Source organism: Tasmannia lanceolata, unplaced genomic scaffold (assembly GCF_043159265.1).
Source record: "Tasmannia lanceolata isolate RefF3 unplaced genomic scaffold, GAP_Taslan_0.1 ptg000003l, whole genome shotgun sequence".
NCBI lineage: Eukaryota > Viridiplantae > Streptophyta > Magnoliopsida > Canellales > Winteraceae > Tasmannia > Tasmannia lanceolata.
This window is the reverse complement of record NW_027518680.1, coordinates 22,165,930-22,185,895: the sequence shown is the minus strand read 5'-3', so window position 1 is coordinate 22,185,895 and position 19,966 is coordinate 22,165,930. Positions and strand designations below refer to the sequence as shown.

Below are 19,966 nucleotides of genomic sequence, written 5' to 3'. Positions count from 1 at the left end.
AACACTAATACCACCATATAAGGGAAATAAAGAGGAACAGTAAATCATAGACATGAGATAATGTCGAGTGCATGAATTGGTGTATGATCTTCTCCTTAAATTTAACCAAAGAGAAAACTGAAAATGTAAGACTTCAAAACAGCTCAAAACATTTCCCTGAACTCCCGACTGTGCAATTTATCTTTGGCATCTATCCAAGTCTTGTGGGTTCTTCTCAAGATTTAATCAACAGTCTTCTTTCACATAGAATTTAAGCAAAAGGGCTTGCTCAATATACAAAGTTTCAATGGTAGTTGTTCCAAAAATCCCAACATTATAACCCATGTTGGCAGTGTTCTACAAACCTTTCACATACATGAATTTGTGTGTATCTGCAATTTTGTAATGTCTAACCAAAGAAAAATAGGGAAAATGGAAGGCAATAAAAGATAGGGGATATATGAGGAAGTCATGAACCCCGCTTATCATGTTCTTCCAAAGATATCAAAGATCTAAACCACTTCTTCCAAGGGGCATCCTCTTGCTGCTCAAGCCATGACAAAAAGGCGCTGTCCAACAAGCAAAACAAATTTACATAAAGAAGTTGGTATCTCACTGGAATGTATCGGAAATTTGCAACTTGAACCAGTGGCCATACACCTCCCTCTAAAATAAGGGCTGGAATGAAATCCCTCTTCACGTCTTCCTTCACCTGAACAACACTCTTCCCAGCAGAAAACCCCATGTATGTGAAAAATACAAATAAATCTAGAGGCCCAAAGATAATCCCATCAACAGCGACTTTCGCAGTGACAAACCTCATTGACTTGGGTTGTAATTGAAATCGGTGTTTCATGATACGATCCAGACCTTCGTACCTGCAGGGCATAAAAAGTGAATCAACCTATGGAGACACCCAAAAGTGTGTGTGTGTGCGCGCGCGCGTCTAATACTGCTTTTTTCAGATTGTAAAGTGAATTAAAATACCATTAAAAAAAAGTGAATTAAAATGCTTAAAAGAAGTGAAAGTTGGACACCACAAACCCATGGCTCCAGCCTCTAACAGGAAAGATTGGCCAACACCCTCCAGACCCTAATGAAAAGATGACTAACATGAAACATCCCCCGTGACTTCTTCATAAGTATAATACAAGCTTGACATTCCACTTTCCCAAGAAATCCCATGTCTACGATATGCCGATACCACAGGGGACATGGCTATTATTAAGAGAACATTTTGGTTTGAATGGTAAACTACAAATTATGTTTTTTTCTTCTTTTTCTTTCTTTCTTTCTTTCTTTCTTTTCTTTTTTTGAAGATGATAATGTAAATTATATAAAAGAAAAACCAAAAGACCAAGGTGGTAAACAACACCCCCCAATCTAACAGGAAAGATTGGCCAACACCCTCCAGACCCTCATGAAAAGATGACTAACATGAAACATCCCCTGTGACTTCTTCATAAGTATAATACAAGCTTGACATTCCACTTTCCCAAGAAATGCCATGTCTACATGTGCCAATACCACCAGGGGACATGGCTATTATTAAGAGAACTTTTTGGTTTGAATGGTTTTTTTTTTTTTTTTTTTTTTCTTTTTTGAAGATGATAATGTCAATTATATAAAAGAAAAACCAAAAGACCAAGGTTGTAAGTGCAAGAGGGCCTGCCAAAGACAAAACAAAAGCATAACAAATTTTTTTTCTTCTCTTTTTATGTTATTTTTTTTTTCTTTTTTATATTTACTTCTTTGCTAATTATATACCTCCATTGTCACCCACCCACCCATATATATATATATATATATATATATATATATATATATATATATATATATATGGGAATGGTGTGCGTACTCGGTCGAGTAGATAAGCTTATCTACTCGGTCGGGTTAAAAACGGTGGGGGCCCACATTTTTGGTGTGATCCAAACCATTCATTTGAAAGGCCCTTACCTAGATAGGGTGTCCACAAAAAATCAGCCCCATAGGATCATCCCAACCCATCCAACAGTGGAGGGAAAAATGGGCAGATTTGTGGACAAGCTGTGTTTGTCCATTTTTCCCCATCTTTCCCTCCACTGTTGCATGGGTTAGGATGATCCTATGGGGCTGATTTTTTGTGGACACTCTATCTAGGTAAGGGCCTTTCAAATGAATGGTTTGGATCACCCCAAAAATGTGGACCCCCACTGTTTTTAACCCGACCGAGTAGATAAGATTATCTACTCGACCGAGTACGCACACCTTTCCTTATATATATATATATATATATATATATGAGGAATTCTTTGGATCACCAAAACAATGTGGGCCCATTGTATTTTAAGCCGGCGGTGTAGCTTCACTTTCCTCATATATATATATATAGGAAACCTGTCCGACACCGACAAACATCTTTCTGCATTTGACTTAAATCATAATTACTAAGGCTTATGGTGAATTCGAGAAGAGAAACAGGAATCAGAAGCAAGAATCTTAAGAGCAAAAATAATGAAGAGGAAGTTGCAATGGGAAAATGGTGGGGACTGTTTGATAATGAACACTGAGAAACAATTGAGAAAAGCTTGAATAGCAGCAAGGAACAATATAGGAAAATTGTTAGACATTTTTTTTTTTTGATGACGTAGGATGTCCCCACCCCCTTCAGGAGTAGGACTAGTCCCTACGGATACACGCAATGACCCACTCACCACGTGTATCAGGTAAGTCGGGGGCGGGATTCGAACACTCGTCAACAGGGAGCAAACCCGTGACTTTATGCCGAAGAGCCAATGCCTCGGTGGGTTTAAATCAATACATTAAGATACAACTGACTCTGTTCCATTAAGCATATTATTTCTCAAGATCATACTAAATGTCTTTTAAAGGTAAACATATTTGGATCCAGCATAAATACATGTTTCTAAAATGTTCCCCACAAAATCTGAAACTGGGCTGTGTCAGAAATATGCATCCCCGGGAATACATGTTTAGCAAGGTTATACAGCTTGGAAATTTGCATCCTTTTTCCCACAATAGCAACAAAATCTAGAATTACATGTGGTACTGAAACCTTTGCTAAATTTTGCAATAGCTGAACAAGACCCAGTTAAAAAAAGTGTTCCCGGTAAAAGTAACATGGCCTTATTTCCATACCCAGTCCAAAATTTGAATATTGATTGCCATAAGTTTTAAAACATCATTTGACTTGAATCATTCTAACAAGCACTCGGTGAAGTTATATGAATTGTGAAGAACAACAGTCAGTACTAGACATTTTATAATTAAAAGTGAAGGTTTAATGTCAAAAAAGATAAGAACAAAGAACTTTGTGATCCCCAAACTATACTTCGTGGGTGCTTGTTAAAATGTTCATCCTGTAAGCAAGTCCACTGCTAGGTCTAACATGAGAACAAACTGAAGCAAAATATGTATACGTGTCTTGCGTCGTGTGAGTATGCAACTTGGGGAGAAATACTGACCAGAAATGACCAACTGGTCCAACAAATCCAAGTCCAAACATGCTTGTAACAGCCACCCTTTTCCAATTGATCTTGAATTTTTCATTTCCATCCTGTCAAGAAAAACACAGTTAATTCTGTTTATATCAATCACACAATCAGTTTGATAATTAAAAACTACTTTGACAATCATATTTATGAAATGTAAAACATGTGATGGTGAGATCATGGTTTTAAATTTCAGCCGAAACGAACATGTGATGGTGAGATCATGGTTTTAAATTTCGGCCGAAATATTTCGGTTTCGGCTTGTGCCGAAACGAAATTCACATGAAGTCGTTTCTTTACAAGATTTCGCCGAAATGTCACCTAAATTTTTGTTGAAATTTCATTTTTGAACTTTTTTAAATAAATTTCCACCGAATTTTTAAAAATGTAAACCGAAATGTATAATTTCCACCGAAATAGTTGAAATTTCAACCGAAATCACGGACGCCGAAATTTTAGATATTTCGGTTGAAATTTAAAAAATAAACAAAATCATAATCATATTTTTACATGATTTTGGCTGAAATTTCGGTCCGAAACCGAAACATTTTGGTTTCGGTGGTGGCCGAAACCGACACCGAAACCGAAATTTAAAACCTTGGGTGAGATGGAGGCATGACACTGCTGCTGCTTCAGCTGTTAGCAGCCTCTAACTAACTGCAGTCCCAACACTATGACAGAACCACCAATGGCTCGTTACATGCAGAAAGATGAGGCAAAAGGTGTGGAGTCTGGTATGTTAGTCTGCCCAGTCTTGATCTGCTTCTAATCATGGATCAAAATTTCAGTTTTGGTTTCAGAAACTGAAATTTCGGTCATTTCAGCATTTCAGACAAAAATTTTAAAATTTAGGCTGAAATGACCAAATTTCGGCCGAAACCTAAGCCGAAATCCGAAATTTTGGATTTCAGCTGAAATTTCGGGTTTCGGCTGAAATCTAAAACATTGCTTCCAATGCAGTTTCCATGGCATGGCATGACCACACTGTGGAAAGTCAATCATAAGAAGGTTCTAGAAATATTCATATCTAAGAAAAATGCAACTAAGAATGGAGATATTTCACCAGGTGAACCCGGACGGGTGTGGCTCTTCGGCTAAAGTCGTCCGGGTTCACCTGGTGAAATATCTCACCCGGGCTTACCCGATGCGCGTGGTCTACGGGTGCCTACACGCATCCGTAGGGAGTAGTACTACCCTCGAAGGGGGTGGGGACACCCTTCGTCATAAAAAAAAAAAAATATATATATATATATATATATATATATATATATATATATATATATGAGAAAAGGTTTCCTACACACTTGTATAGATAAGTTACTAACACACTAGCTTAAAATACAGTGGGGGCCCACAATGTTTGGGTGATCCAAACCATTCATTTGAATGGTCCTCGCAGAGATAGGGTGTCCACAAAAAATCAGATCCATAGGATCATCCCAACCCTACGATTTGTGGAGGTAAAATGGACGTGTATAAACCTTCACAAATTAGTCCATTTTTTGCCTCCATAGTTTGAATGGTTAGGATGATCCTATGGATCTGATTTTTTATGGACACCCTATCTATGTGAGGATCTTTCAAATGAATGGTTTGGATCACCCAAACAATGTGGGCCCCCACTGTATTTTAAGCTAGTGTGTAGGTAACTTATCTACACAAGTGTGTAGGAAACCCTCTCTCTCTCTCTCTCTCTCTCTATATATATATATATATATATATATATATATATATATATATATATATTTCACCAGGTGATGAAAAATGAAACTGCCTGTCTAAATAAAAAATCACTAGGTACATTATAATCACAGACTGATGGTATCACACCACAGGAAGAGATGGGGGAAGGTAGGTTTGAAATGTTGGTCTCAATTTAAATGGGATGCTATCACAGGCCTTTCAGGAGAAGATAACATTGAAGTGTATCCCCATGGATAATTTTGTATCAATGAGTAAAAGACTTGGACTCAATCTTGAAGCTTGGCTAAATTCATCAGTTATGTCAGAATCCAAGCAAGGAGACCTAACTAATTTTTTTCTGTTTCTTCAAAAACTCAAACAAGCCGATGCTGAGCTTGCCAATTTTTTTCATAAAAATGGTTCAGTCAGCACAACATTTGTGTCTTGAAAAATTCAAAAATGTTTAATACTGAACTTGCCGAACTTTTCAAGAAATCACTTTTGTGAACAATGGAAACAGAAAGTCTACTCTATGTTTGTGTACAATCAAGGTATTTCGGTAATTTAAAAAATTTCTTCAAATCACTTTCTTCACTAGCCTTATACATCCCAAATGCCAGATAACCTTTCCTTCTTGGTTCTTACTAAACTGATCAATCTTTCTTAAGCATATCATTATTTTCTGAGTCTGAGACCAAGACAGCCCAGCACCATGTACTCTTTTTTCCACTTTCTCATCCTTCTAGAGCAATTTTCATTTGAATAGGCGAAGTCAATCTCAAAACAATAAGTTACCAAATTTATGGCCAATATTTCAACTGTTGATTCATTGCTATAGGCAAAAGCACCCTTGAAAGTTGAAAGGGACGTAAGCACAAAACACGTGTTAAACACCCTAAATACAATGGCAGCAAATAAATGCACGAAAGAACCTTCTGTTTCAAGTTTTCACAATGAACTTTGCCGGTGATATATGAGGTTAGAAGCGATGATCAAGAGACCATCTCTGTTGACATTGTGAATTTCTCTCACTCCCTTTACTCCTCGGACGACTCAATTCTTCTTCAACTAGAGGGTTTAGATTTCAGCCAAATTGGACACGGATAGTTGTAGACAGCTTGAAGAGAAATTCAGCGAGGATGAAGTTCGAAGAAGTTTATTCCCCATGAAAGGTGATTCAGCCACAGGCAAGGATGATTTCTGTATGGCCCTCTTCCAAGACTGTTGGGATATGGTCCAAGCGGATGTTTTGGCTTTGTTAAAAGAATTTTATAGTGGCATGAGTTTGAACAAGAGCATGGAAGAATCATATTATCGGACGGTGCTGAAAGATTATTGGACTTCAGGCCTATTAGTCTGGTAGGAAATGTGTATAAAATTCTGGCCAGGGTTCTTGTGGAGAGAATCATAATAGCTATGAGTTTGATCATTTCTCAATACAAGAGCGCCTTCATTCAAGAAGACAAATATTAGACGGAGCTCTCATTTCAAATGAGTGAGTGGATCACCATACTTATAACCAGACCAAAAGTATTATGCGCAAACTGGATATGAAAAAGGCATATGATAGAGTTGAGTGGATCTGCTTGGACTATATCTTGGGTCAAATGGGATTCGGTGCTAAGTGGCGGTCGTAGATCTATAAATGCATTTCCTCTCCTTGGTTCTCTATCCTTATCAACGGAACTCTGCACGGCTCATTCAAGGGTTCCCGAGGTTTTTGGCAAGGAGACCCTCTTTCTCCCTTTTTGTTTACCATCATGTTTGAAGCTTTGAGTAGAATGTTGGACAAGGCAAGGAATCTCAATCTGATTAAAGGCTTTAGAATCAGCCCATTAGGAGTTGACACATCCCAATTACAGTATGGAAACATACCTTACTTTTTATTTGTGCCAAGGAGGAGAAGATAAAGAACCTCGAGGCAGTCAATAAGGGCTATATGAAGCTACTATGAGGCAAAGGTCGGATTTCAATAAATATATGATTATGGGAATCCACCTGAATGAGGAAGCAGACTTGTTTGACAAAATTCTTGGATGAAGAGTGGATTCATAGAGGGCGAGCCTTGGCACAACGGTAAGGTTGCTCCATTGTGGCCTGGTGGTCACGGGTTCGAGTCACGGAAACAGCCTCTCTGCAAAGAAGGGGGTAAGGGTGCGTACATCTAGCCCTCCCCAGACCCTGCAATGGCGGGAGCCTCATGCACTGGGCTGCCATTTTTAGAGCGGGATTCATCCCTAGCATATACATGTGCCTCCATATATGAGGTAGGTTCCTTCACAAAGCTGAATGTGATCCAGTCATTGAGAAGATTGTGAAGCACCTGTCCTCGTGGAAAAGTAATACACTATAGCTGGGAGTTAGAATTACTTTGATTAATGTGACACTGTCTAACATGCCTCTGTATTATCTGCCCTTATTCAATGCCAGATCAGCGTTGTCAAGCACATTGAACAGCTAGCTTCAAGGGAACTTCTTATGGGACGACTCAGAAACAAAAAGAAGGTTCCATCATTTGGTGGATTGGAAAGAGGTTAGCAAAGCTAAACCCTCAAGGGGTCTTGGTATCAGAAGTTCGAAGGTGATGGGCATGCCCCCCTTTTTTCTAAATGACCCTTTTAGAAACATGGATGTGGAGATTTGGGGGGGATCACAGTCAGCTTTGGAGAACAGAGCAAATAAATACAACGTAGACTTTGGAGGTTGGATCTCTTCGAATGATGGATCTCATCACATGTATACATGTATTATTATTATTATTATTTGAATGGTAGATGAGTACATGTTTTAAAGGAATTATTGTTTGGTGAAGCATACTGTCAGGATTACTTCTTTTCCAAAGAGGGATTTGCTTCAGAGTGGGAAAAGGCAACAAGATTAAGTTATGGTATGACTTGGTGTGAGGAAGCGCCTCTCAAAGTTAAGTATCCATATATGTTCCTGGTAGCTTCGGATCCGGGATGCTTAGTCAAAGATGCGCTTCAGAGGTAGGATCATGGTATGAGCTGGGGTGTTCAGTTCCGTAGGAATTTCTTTGATAGAGAGATCGATAGAATGGCCAGCCTCACAACACCGAGATTCAATATTTATCAAGAGGAATGAAGAGGATATGAGGGTGTGGATATGGGAACCAAGTGGGGCTTTTTAAGGGCACTCTTCCTAACCGTGCCTGAAGCCAGCTTCTTCTGCCTCACCAGCATACAGAGCATGGAGTTACCCTGCTTCCCTAGAGTGTATTCGTTTGGACCGAGTGCCTCAATAAAATTCTTACTCTAGACCATCTAAGAAGCTGAAGGATGATCGTTGTCGATTGTTGCACTTTGACTTGATGCGGGAGAGTTACTAGATCATTTGTTTATCCACTGCAGATATGTCAGGGCGATTTAGTCCTTTGTGTTTCAGTTGTTCGATGTCGCTTGGACTCTTCTGGCCCACATTGAGGATCTTTTTGGAAGTTGGTCCTTCACCCCTTGGCTGAGGAGGGGCTGGGTATTCTAGAGTCTGGTCCTTATGGCGATGCTTTGATGCCTTCGAAAGAGAGAACACCTGTGTGTTAAAAGGGATTTCTAAAGATATCAGTTATTGTCAACAACGTTTCTTTTCTTTGTTGGTACGGTGGGCGGGTGTCTTGATGGAATTCAAGAAAGTGGGGGGAAATTCCATAAGGAGATCGTGGAATGAGGTTTGTTTAAGCAAAACCTCTCAGATCAGGGCAGCCCCTAGATGGACACCACTTCCTTCAGGTTTCCTTAAGTCGAACTTTAATGGATCTAGCTTGGGATATCCTGGGCCGGCAGGCATTGATGGTCTTCTTTTTTAGCATAACGAGATCATGAGGCAGGCCTTCTCAGGGCCTTTTGTGCTGATAGATGCAACCACGGCAGAGGTATAGTATACGCTTGCTAGAGGCAAGTGACTTGGACCAAGTCATAATGGAAGGAGACTCCAAGAACATCATTAACTAGAATTGTGGAACAAATTACCCTTGGAGAAATGCAGATGCTATCGAAGAAATCCTCGATAGAGTCGAGGGCAATGCAGCCAAATGTTATTATGTTTGGAGATCTGCCAGAGCGAGGCCGATCATTTGGCTCGGTCGGGAACCAAAAGATCTACTTTCATACTCTGATTACGTTCTACATTGTTGGCCCCTTTTTTGAATGCATATATAATCACCATTCAAAAAAAAAAATCTGTTGCACCTTCTATTCAACACAAGATCGATACATCATTACTCCATTCTGTCAATGTGTATGTCCTCAAGAATTTCGATAGAATAAGTGTGACACATGCCTCTAACAATGCTAGACTATTATTGAAGATTGATGGATGAAATTGAAAGAAAGAACTTAGCTCCCCTGCTAATATTTCCCTACAAGAACTAGAATTAAAATTTTCTTGATGCCTCTGATAAATCAAAAAGCATTGTATCTCAAATTGCCTGAAATATGAGAATTGAAATCCAAAAGAAACTCCATGGCTGACTCAAGTGCCAAAAAGAAATGCATGCTATTCAAGATGTCTTGTAGGGAATGAAGTAAAGATGGTTTAAATATAGTAAATAGCTAGGGTTTGGCGGGAAAAGGTGTGTCAGGGGTATAGAAAATCAGGTTTAGGTGTTTTCTGTTCGAATAGTATATATTTAACAAAAAACGACAAGAAGAAATAATAAAGAGAAAGCACTCATATACTTCAATTCGCAGAAGAAGTTGAATACTAGACATGCCAAGTGGGTGAAGTTCTTGTAGCAGTATACGTTTGTTGTTAAACACTGTGCTAGAGTGGAGAATAAGGTTTTGGATGACTCGAGTAGAGTTGTGTATATCCTTCATTCAATGACCATGAAGCTTATTGGCTTCGATCAATTGAAGCGGGATTGAACATCATGGAAGGGTTTTAGCATTATCTATTCTAGACTTATAGCAGGCAGCAAGGTGGATATTCTGATTTTTCTATACACGAGAGGTATCTCTTCAAGGGTACTTGTCTCTATTTACTAGACACTTCTCTTAGGGAGCAGGGGATTTGAAAAGGGCATGTAGGAGGATCATCTAACACTTTGGGCATGACAAGACGATTGGTATAGTCGAAGATCGGTTCTACTAGCCAAGTCTAAAGTGTGATGCAGTTAAGTAGATTCAGCAATGTCGTGCTTACTAATTAGCTAAAGGGAGGAAGCACAACACAAGGTTATATACAGCGCTACCAATTGACTAAGAACACCTCCAACGCCTTTGTGAATGCATCATACAACGTTTCAGATAACTTAAAAAATTTTGAAAGGCGGAACACCGGTGCCTCTGTCATATCCTTCTTGATCTCTTCAAAGGCCTTACTCGTTGCCTTTCACCATTTGAGATGTCCCTTCTTCATGCGATGTGCTATAATGGTGTTGAAATGTTTGGTGAACTTCCAATAGAATTTTGTCAATCCATATAAACACCACACCTCATGAATAATTGTGGGAAGAAGTTATTCAATTATGCCTTTTTAGGATCTGCTTCAACACATTTTGAGGTGACAATGGAACAAAAAATAATAATATGACTAATGAAAGAACACTTCTTCAAGTTGATATAGAGTGTGTCTTTTCAGAGTACATGACTAGAAATAGACCAATAAAGGGCCAGAATACACATAAAAATCTGCATAAAGGTGCTAGGTGTGTTAGTGACACCAAAAGGCATAACTAGCCACACATAAAGTGCATCATTTGTTTTAATAAAAATTGTCTTCCATTCATCACCCGATCTTATTCGAACATGATGATTAACAACTTCTCATAACAATTTTAGAAAAATATAGAACCCAACATTATATCCAATATATTGTCAAGGAGTAGAATTGGAAACAAGCACTTGGTAGTAATCTTGATGGAATGGCCTATAAACACATAGCCTCCAACTTCCATCCTTCTTCGGCGTAAGTAATTCCAAAACAGCATAAGGCTTAGGCTTTCACAAGAATAAATCCCTTACGTAGTAACTCATCCACCTACGCCTCCAATTCAGCATGTTTTGTGGGATGCATGTGATAAGTAGGAAGATTAGGCAAAGAGGGACTCGGCACTAGGTCAATAGGGTGGTTGTACATTAGGAAACTCATTGGGAATTAGATCTGAAAAATTGAGGAGCATTCGATCGACTTCTTGAGGCACATCCATTGGTTCAACAATACCTGCTCCCCTCACTTCTTTTGTCACAAAAGCAAAGAGAACCCCATTCTCCTTACTTTCATTCCTGAATTTATTCTTATTAAGGAGATGTAAGGCCATATTCGGTTCAGAATCCATAGGCTTATCCTTCTTAGTTCTTACACGCCTTAACTTCATCATTACTAGAGGGCTTTAGGAGGATATGTTTTCCTTGTAAAAAGTAAGTATTTGTGTTCCCATTGTGATACACATCTAGGACATGGTCATTACTAGAGGGCTTTAGGATGATACGTTTTACGTTTTCCTTGTAAAAAGTAAGTATTTGTGTTCCCATTGTGATACACATCTAGGACATGGTCATTACTAGAGGGCTTTAGGATGATACGTTTTCCTCGTAAAAAGCAAGTATTTGCGTTCCCATTGTGATACACATCTCGGTCATATAGCCATGTCTGACCAAGTAATGTGTAACATTTTCATGGGACTAACATCACACCAAATAGCATCATTTTAACCACCAATGTCAAATGAAATTAACCCACATTGAGTTACAGAAATTGATGTCTTGTCAATCCAGGCCACCTATAAGGGCGAGGATGTGGTTCAACATTCAATAGAAATCTGGTTTAGTAACATTCATGTTGCTCCCACCATCTATAATCAACTTGCACGCTTTATCTCTACACTTACTAGAGTATGGAAGATAGCAGTGTGAAGCGTCTTCTTTTTCCTCCACTTTTGGGGCTGACAAGATATGCCTTACCACATTAAGAAAAGAACTGTCCACATTGTCATCAAGGTCCACATCGGAGTACTCCCATCAACACAAGCACACTACTTATCTATTGCTTCAGCAACAAAAACTGTTTTGATGCCCTGCCCATGTGCAGATTTCTCTTTGGGTATTGATAAGTATAGTGTCCTCGTTCATTACACCTGTAACAATTAGGTTCATTGTCGCTGCCTTTTGTAGCCTCAGTTGCAATCACTTTCCCTTTGAAATCAGCCTCTTGGTTAAGTTTAAAATCAATAGCTTGAATTTACTAGCATTTGGAGTTGTACTTGAAGCTCTACGCAAATCAACAATTTATCGGATTACTGCCTCCTGGATTGAGTAGTAAACCTTATAGAAACAGCTTGCCTCAAGTACTCCTCATCATCCGTGGCTAATTATAATGTTTGTCTAGTATTATAGAGCTGACGTGGAATCAACTTTCTTCAAAGTTAGCTTGTAATCCAGTCTTAAAATGAGAAAGGGTTTGGCGTGGATCTCCCTTCACCTCACAAAAAACATTAAGCTCTTCAAACTGGTGCATGTACTCCGCACCTTCATACTTCCTTGCCTAAGGGTCCCCAACTGATCATACGAACCTTGATGACAGTTGAGGGGATAATACTTCTTCAACCACATTTTTGTTTCCTCTCAATTAATAAATAGGAGGCTGTCCCAACCTTCTGATTTTGTACTCAACACCAGTCCAACAAATCTTGGCTTGCCCTACAAGCATCATCTTGACACATGCATCTGACAATGCTAATATGATTGTAATTGAAGAATTGTCGATAAAATTGAAAGAACGAACTTAACTCCCATGCTAATATTTCCCTACAAGAGATGGCACTAAAATTTTCGTGATGCCTCTGATAAATCTACGAGCATTGGAGCTCTAGTTATCTGAAATTTGAGATTTGAAATCCAAAAGAAACTTTGTGGTTAACTCAGGTGGCAAAGAAAATGTATATTGTTCAAGATGTCCTATAAGGGATGAAGAAAATAGGGTATGTTATGGGAAATAGCTAGTGTTTATGGGAAAAGGAGGTCCATTGTCAAAGAAATCAGGGTTAGGCACTTGCTGATTAAACGGTATATATTAAAAAAGGACAGCAACCAATAATAAAGAGAAAAAAAAAGAAGATTCGAAAAGAAGCGAAAGGTAGGTTCACACTAGGGTTCTAAGCTTCACACCTAGGAGAGAGCTTTACACCTTCAGTTTGTTTGAAAGAGATCTCAAGACTCAAGAACAGCTCCAAAACTCTTCATTATGCTTGGAAAAAATCCTTAGAATAATTTATGTAGTTTTTTCACACATTTTTCTATTAAACCTAGTCATAAAACAACTTACACTCTCAAAATAGGACTCACATACCTAAAATAACCCTGTGACAACCTATCTATGTTTGACACAAAGTGACAATGCAAATTGATCAAAAATTATAATAAAACTGACAAATTGTAAAAATGATAAAAAGTGATGCTCAAAATACCAAAAACTTCCCCTGGAGGCCCAAACAAGAAGAAAACAACTAAAACTAAATTACCAAGCTGGATTGCCCATGTCGTCCAGCTGCCCCTATATTTCCATGCTCTTTGATCCCATGTAGGTCACTTGACCTAGTAGAGGTCTCATGCTGGTCCATCCCATGTGGGCCCTGCTTCACAATGTAGTACTAGGCTATGGGCTGTGCATGGCTACTCTGCCCTTTTTTTTACTCACTTTGTTATACTTTCAAGTGTTGGTCGCTATCATTATGCACCTGCTATCAATGAACTTGTTTACCACTCATTACTCAAAGCATAAATTCCCAAAGGGGATGCAACCAATAAAGTGATGTACTACCTTTCTGCTACTGCATTGCAAAGCATTGACCTACCATGTTAAAGAGGATAAATCACAACATTTTCTCCTAAAAAATGAACCTGGGTATCCTGGGAACAGCCAACAGTATCTACAAAGGCTAAGAAAGCTTGACCCAAAATGCCACTTGAGGCAGGATGTGAAATCAACATAAACTTTCAAGAAAATCATGTCCAGCTTCATTTATACAATTGGCATGGATCAAATTCCAAGTTAATATAAGAGTGAAAGATGCTTCCACGTACAGTGACAACAATTAATAACATTAGCAAGTTTAAGTTGGCTCTAAAAACCTGATAAAGAAGGTTGATATGGATAACTGATAGAACCTATCTTGGTTGCTGATGGTTACTATATTTTTCTGAGAAATAATGGATGGTATATCATTGCAGGCATAAAGATTTTCCAACAGCATCTGGATGATCTCAAATGTTACACGGGAAAAAATGGATCTGGAGTAATGACCTGGTGCCATGCTAGTTCAACAATGTCAAGTGGCAGGAGAGTTAGTTTGATAAGTCAAATGTCAGGCCAAATTGTGTAAAGCTTCACTTCGCTATTCATATCATCATGTTCATGTAATAATCCAGCCCTTGGGCATACAATAAATTGAGGAAAAACCCCAGGAAATTAAATATGGAATCAATCTTACACAATATCTATTTTCTAAGACTCATACTTATCTATGATTCTAAACTCTTTTTGTAGCAAAACATGAATTAAGAAACTAGCCTGCTTTATTTAAACAATACATGGAAACTAGATAACTTAAACAGGACACACTTTAAGACTTTAAAAAGAGAAATAGTAGCTAACATAAATGAAATCAAACTTATTAAAAGACTTGAGAAACTTTGACTCAAGATAAGTAAAAAACTCATACTAAAAGTCAAAAACTCTTGCTTGACCAACACATGGGCCCCATTCAAACTCTCGAAAATATCAAAGGAAATTAAAAACCCCACATGGGGCAGTTCGACGATGGTCAACTGCCCAAAACTACCATGTTATCCTTGTGGGTAATTTTCAAGGAATTTGAATTGGATTTAATTTTTGATCGGCCACACATCATTCTAGAGTCTACAAAATCATTCATCGACAATTCTTTTGCTTGAAGATATTGTGTATATGGTCCCCCTATCATTAGACCAAATACAGATGCTGAGCTACAACAAACAATGATGGAATCACAAGAGAAGGATATCCTTCAAATGGTAGGGGCAAACACAATAAAGAAACAAGGTACTGCAGTTAAAGAAAAGGGTCGCAAGGAGTTAAAAATAAAATCCACATACGAAAAGAACGAGGAATTCAAAAGACAGTTAAACATGAAAAATGCAGCATGGAATTTGAGACAGTTAAACATATTAGATAAAAGACGGGCAGACAAAAGACTTAATCAAGTAAAGGAATCGGCATGCATCATCATAGAAACTAGAGACAAATCAGAGGATCCTTAATCAGGGAAAGAAAGAAGAAAGACTGATTGGGTGTCACTTCCAATAGTGGGGATTACAGGTGGTTTCATCATGGTCTTGGATAAAGAGCTCTTCCAACCAATGTTTTGAAAATCGGAATTGAATCGTAAATCTTAATAGGGGTTGAATCGTATCGGATCAAAAACCATATCAATCATAAATCGTAGAATTCATTCACACACACACAGCAAAAAATAAAAATTTATTAATAAATCAAAAATAATAAAATAGGGAATTATTCATTATTTATTCAAATTTGTTAATTTAAAAAGAAACTGCCATGATTAGTTATTCAAAATCATAGTACGAATTGTCTGCTTACAAACTTGAGACAAACTAATCATCTATTTCCAATCCAAACCAATGCATATTGGATAATAATCTTAAAAAAAAGAAAAGAAACAAGATCATATAAATTCGCAATGTCTCAAACATCAAATGAAAAATATCAATTGTAAAAAACTATTAAACCATCGATGTTTTCCTCATTGTAGTAGTCTCACTCCTCGATTTAAGTTATGCCCTCAAGTGTGTGCATTGTGCTTGAACTGGTTCGATTCATTCAAAATCCCCCTCCTTTGTTTTCAAAGGCTTCCTCAGAAGGAAAATGAGGTCATTAGAAAGAAAATCCTACAAAACTTAATTAGGATACATGAATCATATAATTTAAGGTCAAATCATAAGATTCATACAACTTAAGATTCAATCATGGGATTCAAATCGTAATCCATAAGATTTGATTTGAATCGTAAGATTTGAATCATAGATGGCAAGATTTTCAAATGAATGCTTCCAACAACAACAGATAAGGGTAAGAGAATTTTCAGTATCTGTTAAATTTTCATCTAGCACTAACGGTTTTGATTGGATGCTTATTAGGATGTAATGATAGAAAAATGAAAGAATCAGAATGAATTGAAGGAAATCAAGAATCAGTGGAATCAACCTTAAGTATGCAAAAATGATCAGAGTTCTTACTACAGCACCAACTTAGTGATTTATCACTAGGAGAGCTTGTTTTACATGGTCAGACAATAAAAAAACAATCTTAAGTATCAAATCTTAAATTTCAAATGTGTGGGCCGAATAAAAGTTCCAGGGCATGAATCTAAAAACCCTAGCAAAACCAGCATTCAATCATACATCCATCATATTAGAGCCTACACATTGGACTAGTGGGAGGACTGCATGTCTTCTCAGCTTTGTGATTGTGTGGCTAGAAGTTTTGGGTTTAAAAGAAGGAAGTAGAGGCTTGTGTCAAGATTCAAAGTTGAGGATTGAAAAGGATTTCAGCTCACATCCAAACTGAAAATGTTAAGAGCAAAATCCAAAAGAATTGAAGAAAAAGGACTTTTGGGGCATACCAAGGAGGAGGGAATAATGTTGAAGCTAGAGCGTACTGAATTATTTGAAAAGGAAGCTAGAGAGTACTGATTTTGGAAAAGGAAGCCAGAGACTACTCATAAAAATAAAACATGTATAAACCTATCAAGAAAATCAGTTCGAGAATGTTCTGAGGTGGGGCAGATAATTGGAGGCAAAACTAAAGGGCCACATGGCTTTAAGGTGACAAAAATTTCCGCCCGTCGAATGACCAATTGTAGAAGGAATTACATTCAATCAATAAGAGTTGGGAAATATTAATTGAGAACAAGTTTCTTTTCTTTTCCTTTTTTTTTGGGTTTGAACAAATGAAAATTTGAATTAACAAGAAAAAGATATAAAAAAAGAAGTCTGAATCACAAGAGAGGGCCCACAGAAAATTACAGAGGCAGCAAATGCAATTATTACAATAAACACCAATCTCTGCCAATCTATCTGCTAAAACATTGCCATCTATTTGAATATGAGAGAAGTGACACTACAAAAGGTTTTGACAAAAAATACTTTCCCTGAGCATCTTAGAGAAAGTGACAGAATCTTAGAATCCTTCTTATGCCATTTCATGACTACATGCAGTCACCTTCAATCCAAATGTCAATGACCCCTAAGGATAAAATAAGATTGACATGTCAATGGCCCCTATGGATAGAATTATATTAAGACCAGATCAGGCATCCATTGCCTTCCCTTTGAATATGAGAGAAGTGACACTCTACAAAAGGTTTTGACAAAAAAAATCATTTCCCTGAGCATCTTAGAGAAGCGCCCCAATCTTAGAATTCTTCTTAAGCCATTTCATGACTATCACATAATCACCTTCAATACAAATGTCAATGGCCCCTATGGATAGAATTAGATTAAGACCAGATCAGGTATCTATCACCTTCACGTCAATATCATGACAATTTGCTACAAGACCGGTGAAGGAAAGAACCAGTTGACGGGAAGAGTTCGAAAGCAAACAGCCAAAGCCCAACCTCTTAAATTTCGGTACCATCGAAATTTAATTTTAGCAATCCGACTAGAGGTCTCAACCAAAAATCTGCCAATCTGGGTATTATCCATTTAATTCACGCAAGCAGAAACCAAACAAAAAACAAGGGTGGAGACTGGTTAACCCAAAAAAAAAAAAAAAAACAAATCCAACCTAATAGCCCTTTAAAAATCTTCATCGGGGATTGCAAGTCTCTCTAAGGCCCTTATGGGACAAAGAATAAGGGCAAAGAAAAGAGTACAATAATGTTCCTGTTGGAAATTTAACCAAGTAGAACTCACCCCTAAAAGCTAGCCATTAGAGGGAGGGTGCCCATTTCCTTATAGCCCATCCACATCCACATCACTTCTCCGATGTGGGATTAATTGCTTTTGCGTGGAACCCCAACAGTTCCTTTCAAATAAGCAATCCAGGTACTGAAGAAAGGGATAGAGCAATATAGCTAAAAAACCCATGAATTTTCCAAACAAAATGAACAGTACCACATTCATAAAAGAAAGTATCAAAGCAAGAACCTAATAATATTCTCATGATCACATAAAAAAAAGGCAGTTACTTAAAAAGAAAGAATCAAAACCTGATACGGATAAAAGGCAAACACTTAAAAAGAAGGAATCCAGATACAAGTAAATGAATCTCGTGAATAAAAGAAGTAATAAATAAGGAAAAGAAGACAATCTAGGGTTAGGGTTTTACAGGGTTTTGATGTTGTCTTTTCACGGCGGATTGGGTGATGGCTTGTGCGGCAATATCTCCAACTCCCCATAGGAATCCAGAACTTATGATCTGGGTCTTAACCGGATGAACGGACAAGCACTTCTGATACCATTTCCATGCATTCAACATCATATCATGTGAGAGCTGAACTTGAGAGAGAGAGAGAGAGAGAGAGGTTCTACACTAGATACTTTTCCCTCTACTTTTTCTCCTTGTGCCTCTGTCCTCGTTTATTTATGAGGGTGATCTCTTTGACACGCAACTCGAGTCATAGGCCCTTTTGATTCTAGGGGTGAAACTCGGGTCGGATTCAATCCGAATTTGGGTTGGGTCAGGTTAAGCTTTTCTCAAATCGGGTTGGGTTAGGGTTGGGAAAAATCAACCCGAATGGAAATCGGGTTGAGTCGGGTTGGGGAGTCAGGCAATCCGACCCGACCCAAGCCGAATTGGAAATTTCAAATTCCCATTTAGTAGTGATGTTAATTCCAACATGTACATATTATCCTAGTTTATATTAATATTACTGTATTCCATCTTAAGGATTTCAGCATGTGTTTTTCTTTTTCAACATTGAAATAGTCTCCAGAGTCTACAATTGACGGTTTGGATAATCCCATGGTGCCGGCCATACCGTACTTTAATAAAGTGAGGAGTGTGATCATCAAAATATAGTAGTGCGAATAACATTTCCCTTTGTTAATTGTTAGTCCCTGTTTGTTTTGGATTTTGAGAACCGATTGTGAGTCATTTGACTCACAATCAGTTCTCAAAATCCAAAACAACTAGGCTTGAGTTGAGGTGGTCAACTGTAGGTACTATATCAAATCGTGTCAACCCGACCCAACCCAACCCGAATTGGAAATCGGGTTGGGTCGGGTTGAGGAAATTGCAAATCGGGTTGGGTCAGGTTGAACCCAGCCGGGATGGAAATCGGGTTGGGTCAGGTCGGGTTGGAAAAATGGGTTCCTCGGGCTGGGTCGGGTTGGCCTCAACCAGACCCAACCCGACCCGATTTGCACCCCTACTTTTGAATTAGCCGTTCTGGTCCCAAGTTGTGTCCCTCTGAATTCGAAGCCATTTACTTGTTGCCCAAGCCTCAATAATCTTCTTTCATTGGACAATCCTTTCCATTTAGTTTTGAAGGGATTAACTTGGATAGAGTCTAGAGATAATGATACAATAATCTCAACAAATTAGAGAGTTGGAATTGACCCATTCAATAGATGTTTTATTTATGGCCCACTCATTGTTGAGCTAAAAAAAACATTTGAATATCTATGTGTATGAGAAGCATAAAATTTTCATGAGAAGATGAATATCTTTGTATATGAGAAGCATAAAAAATTTCATGGAGCCCACATATTTTGATGATCTAAACCATTCATATTTGTTTGAATGGCTTCCTAAGCTCGATATTTGTAGTGATAAATCGACCCCCAAGTATCTTAAAT

At 38.1% G+C, this 19,966-nt stretch overlaps 1 protein-coding gene across 1 annotated transcript; it reads right to left on the bottom strand.

Moving 5' to 3' along the window:
• Positions 1-220: 220 nt before the first annotated feature.
• On the bottom strand, positions 221-18,770 carry LOC143853870 (Peroxisomal membrane 22 kDa (Mpv17/PMP22) family protein). Its single transcript, XM_077363577.1, has 3 exons — positions 18,495-18,770; positions 3,444-3,535; positions 221-857 (listed from the first exon to the last, which is right to left on the bottom strand). The coding sequence occupies exons 1-3, from the start codon at positions 18,645-18,647 to the stop codon at positions 449-451; spliced, it is 654 nt and encodes a 217-aa protein (XP_077219692.1). The 5' UTR covers positions 18,648-18,770; the 3' UTR covers positions 221-448.
• Positions 18,771-19,966: the final 1,196 nt, after the last annotated feature.

Coding starts and splice junctions, on each gene's coding strand:
- LOC143853870 (XM_077363577.1), bottom strand. CDS start 18,647: ATGATGTTGAATGCATGGAAATGGTATCAGAAGTGCTTGTCCGTTCAT. Junction 3,536..18,494: donor AAAGACAACATCAAAACCCT/GTAAAACCCTAA, acceptor TTTTCTTGACAG/GATGGAAATGAAAAATTCAA. Junction 858..3,443: donor GGACCAGTTGGTCATTTCTG/GTCAGTATTTCT, acceptor TATGCCCTGCAG/GTACGAAGGTCTGGATCGTA.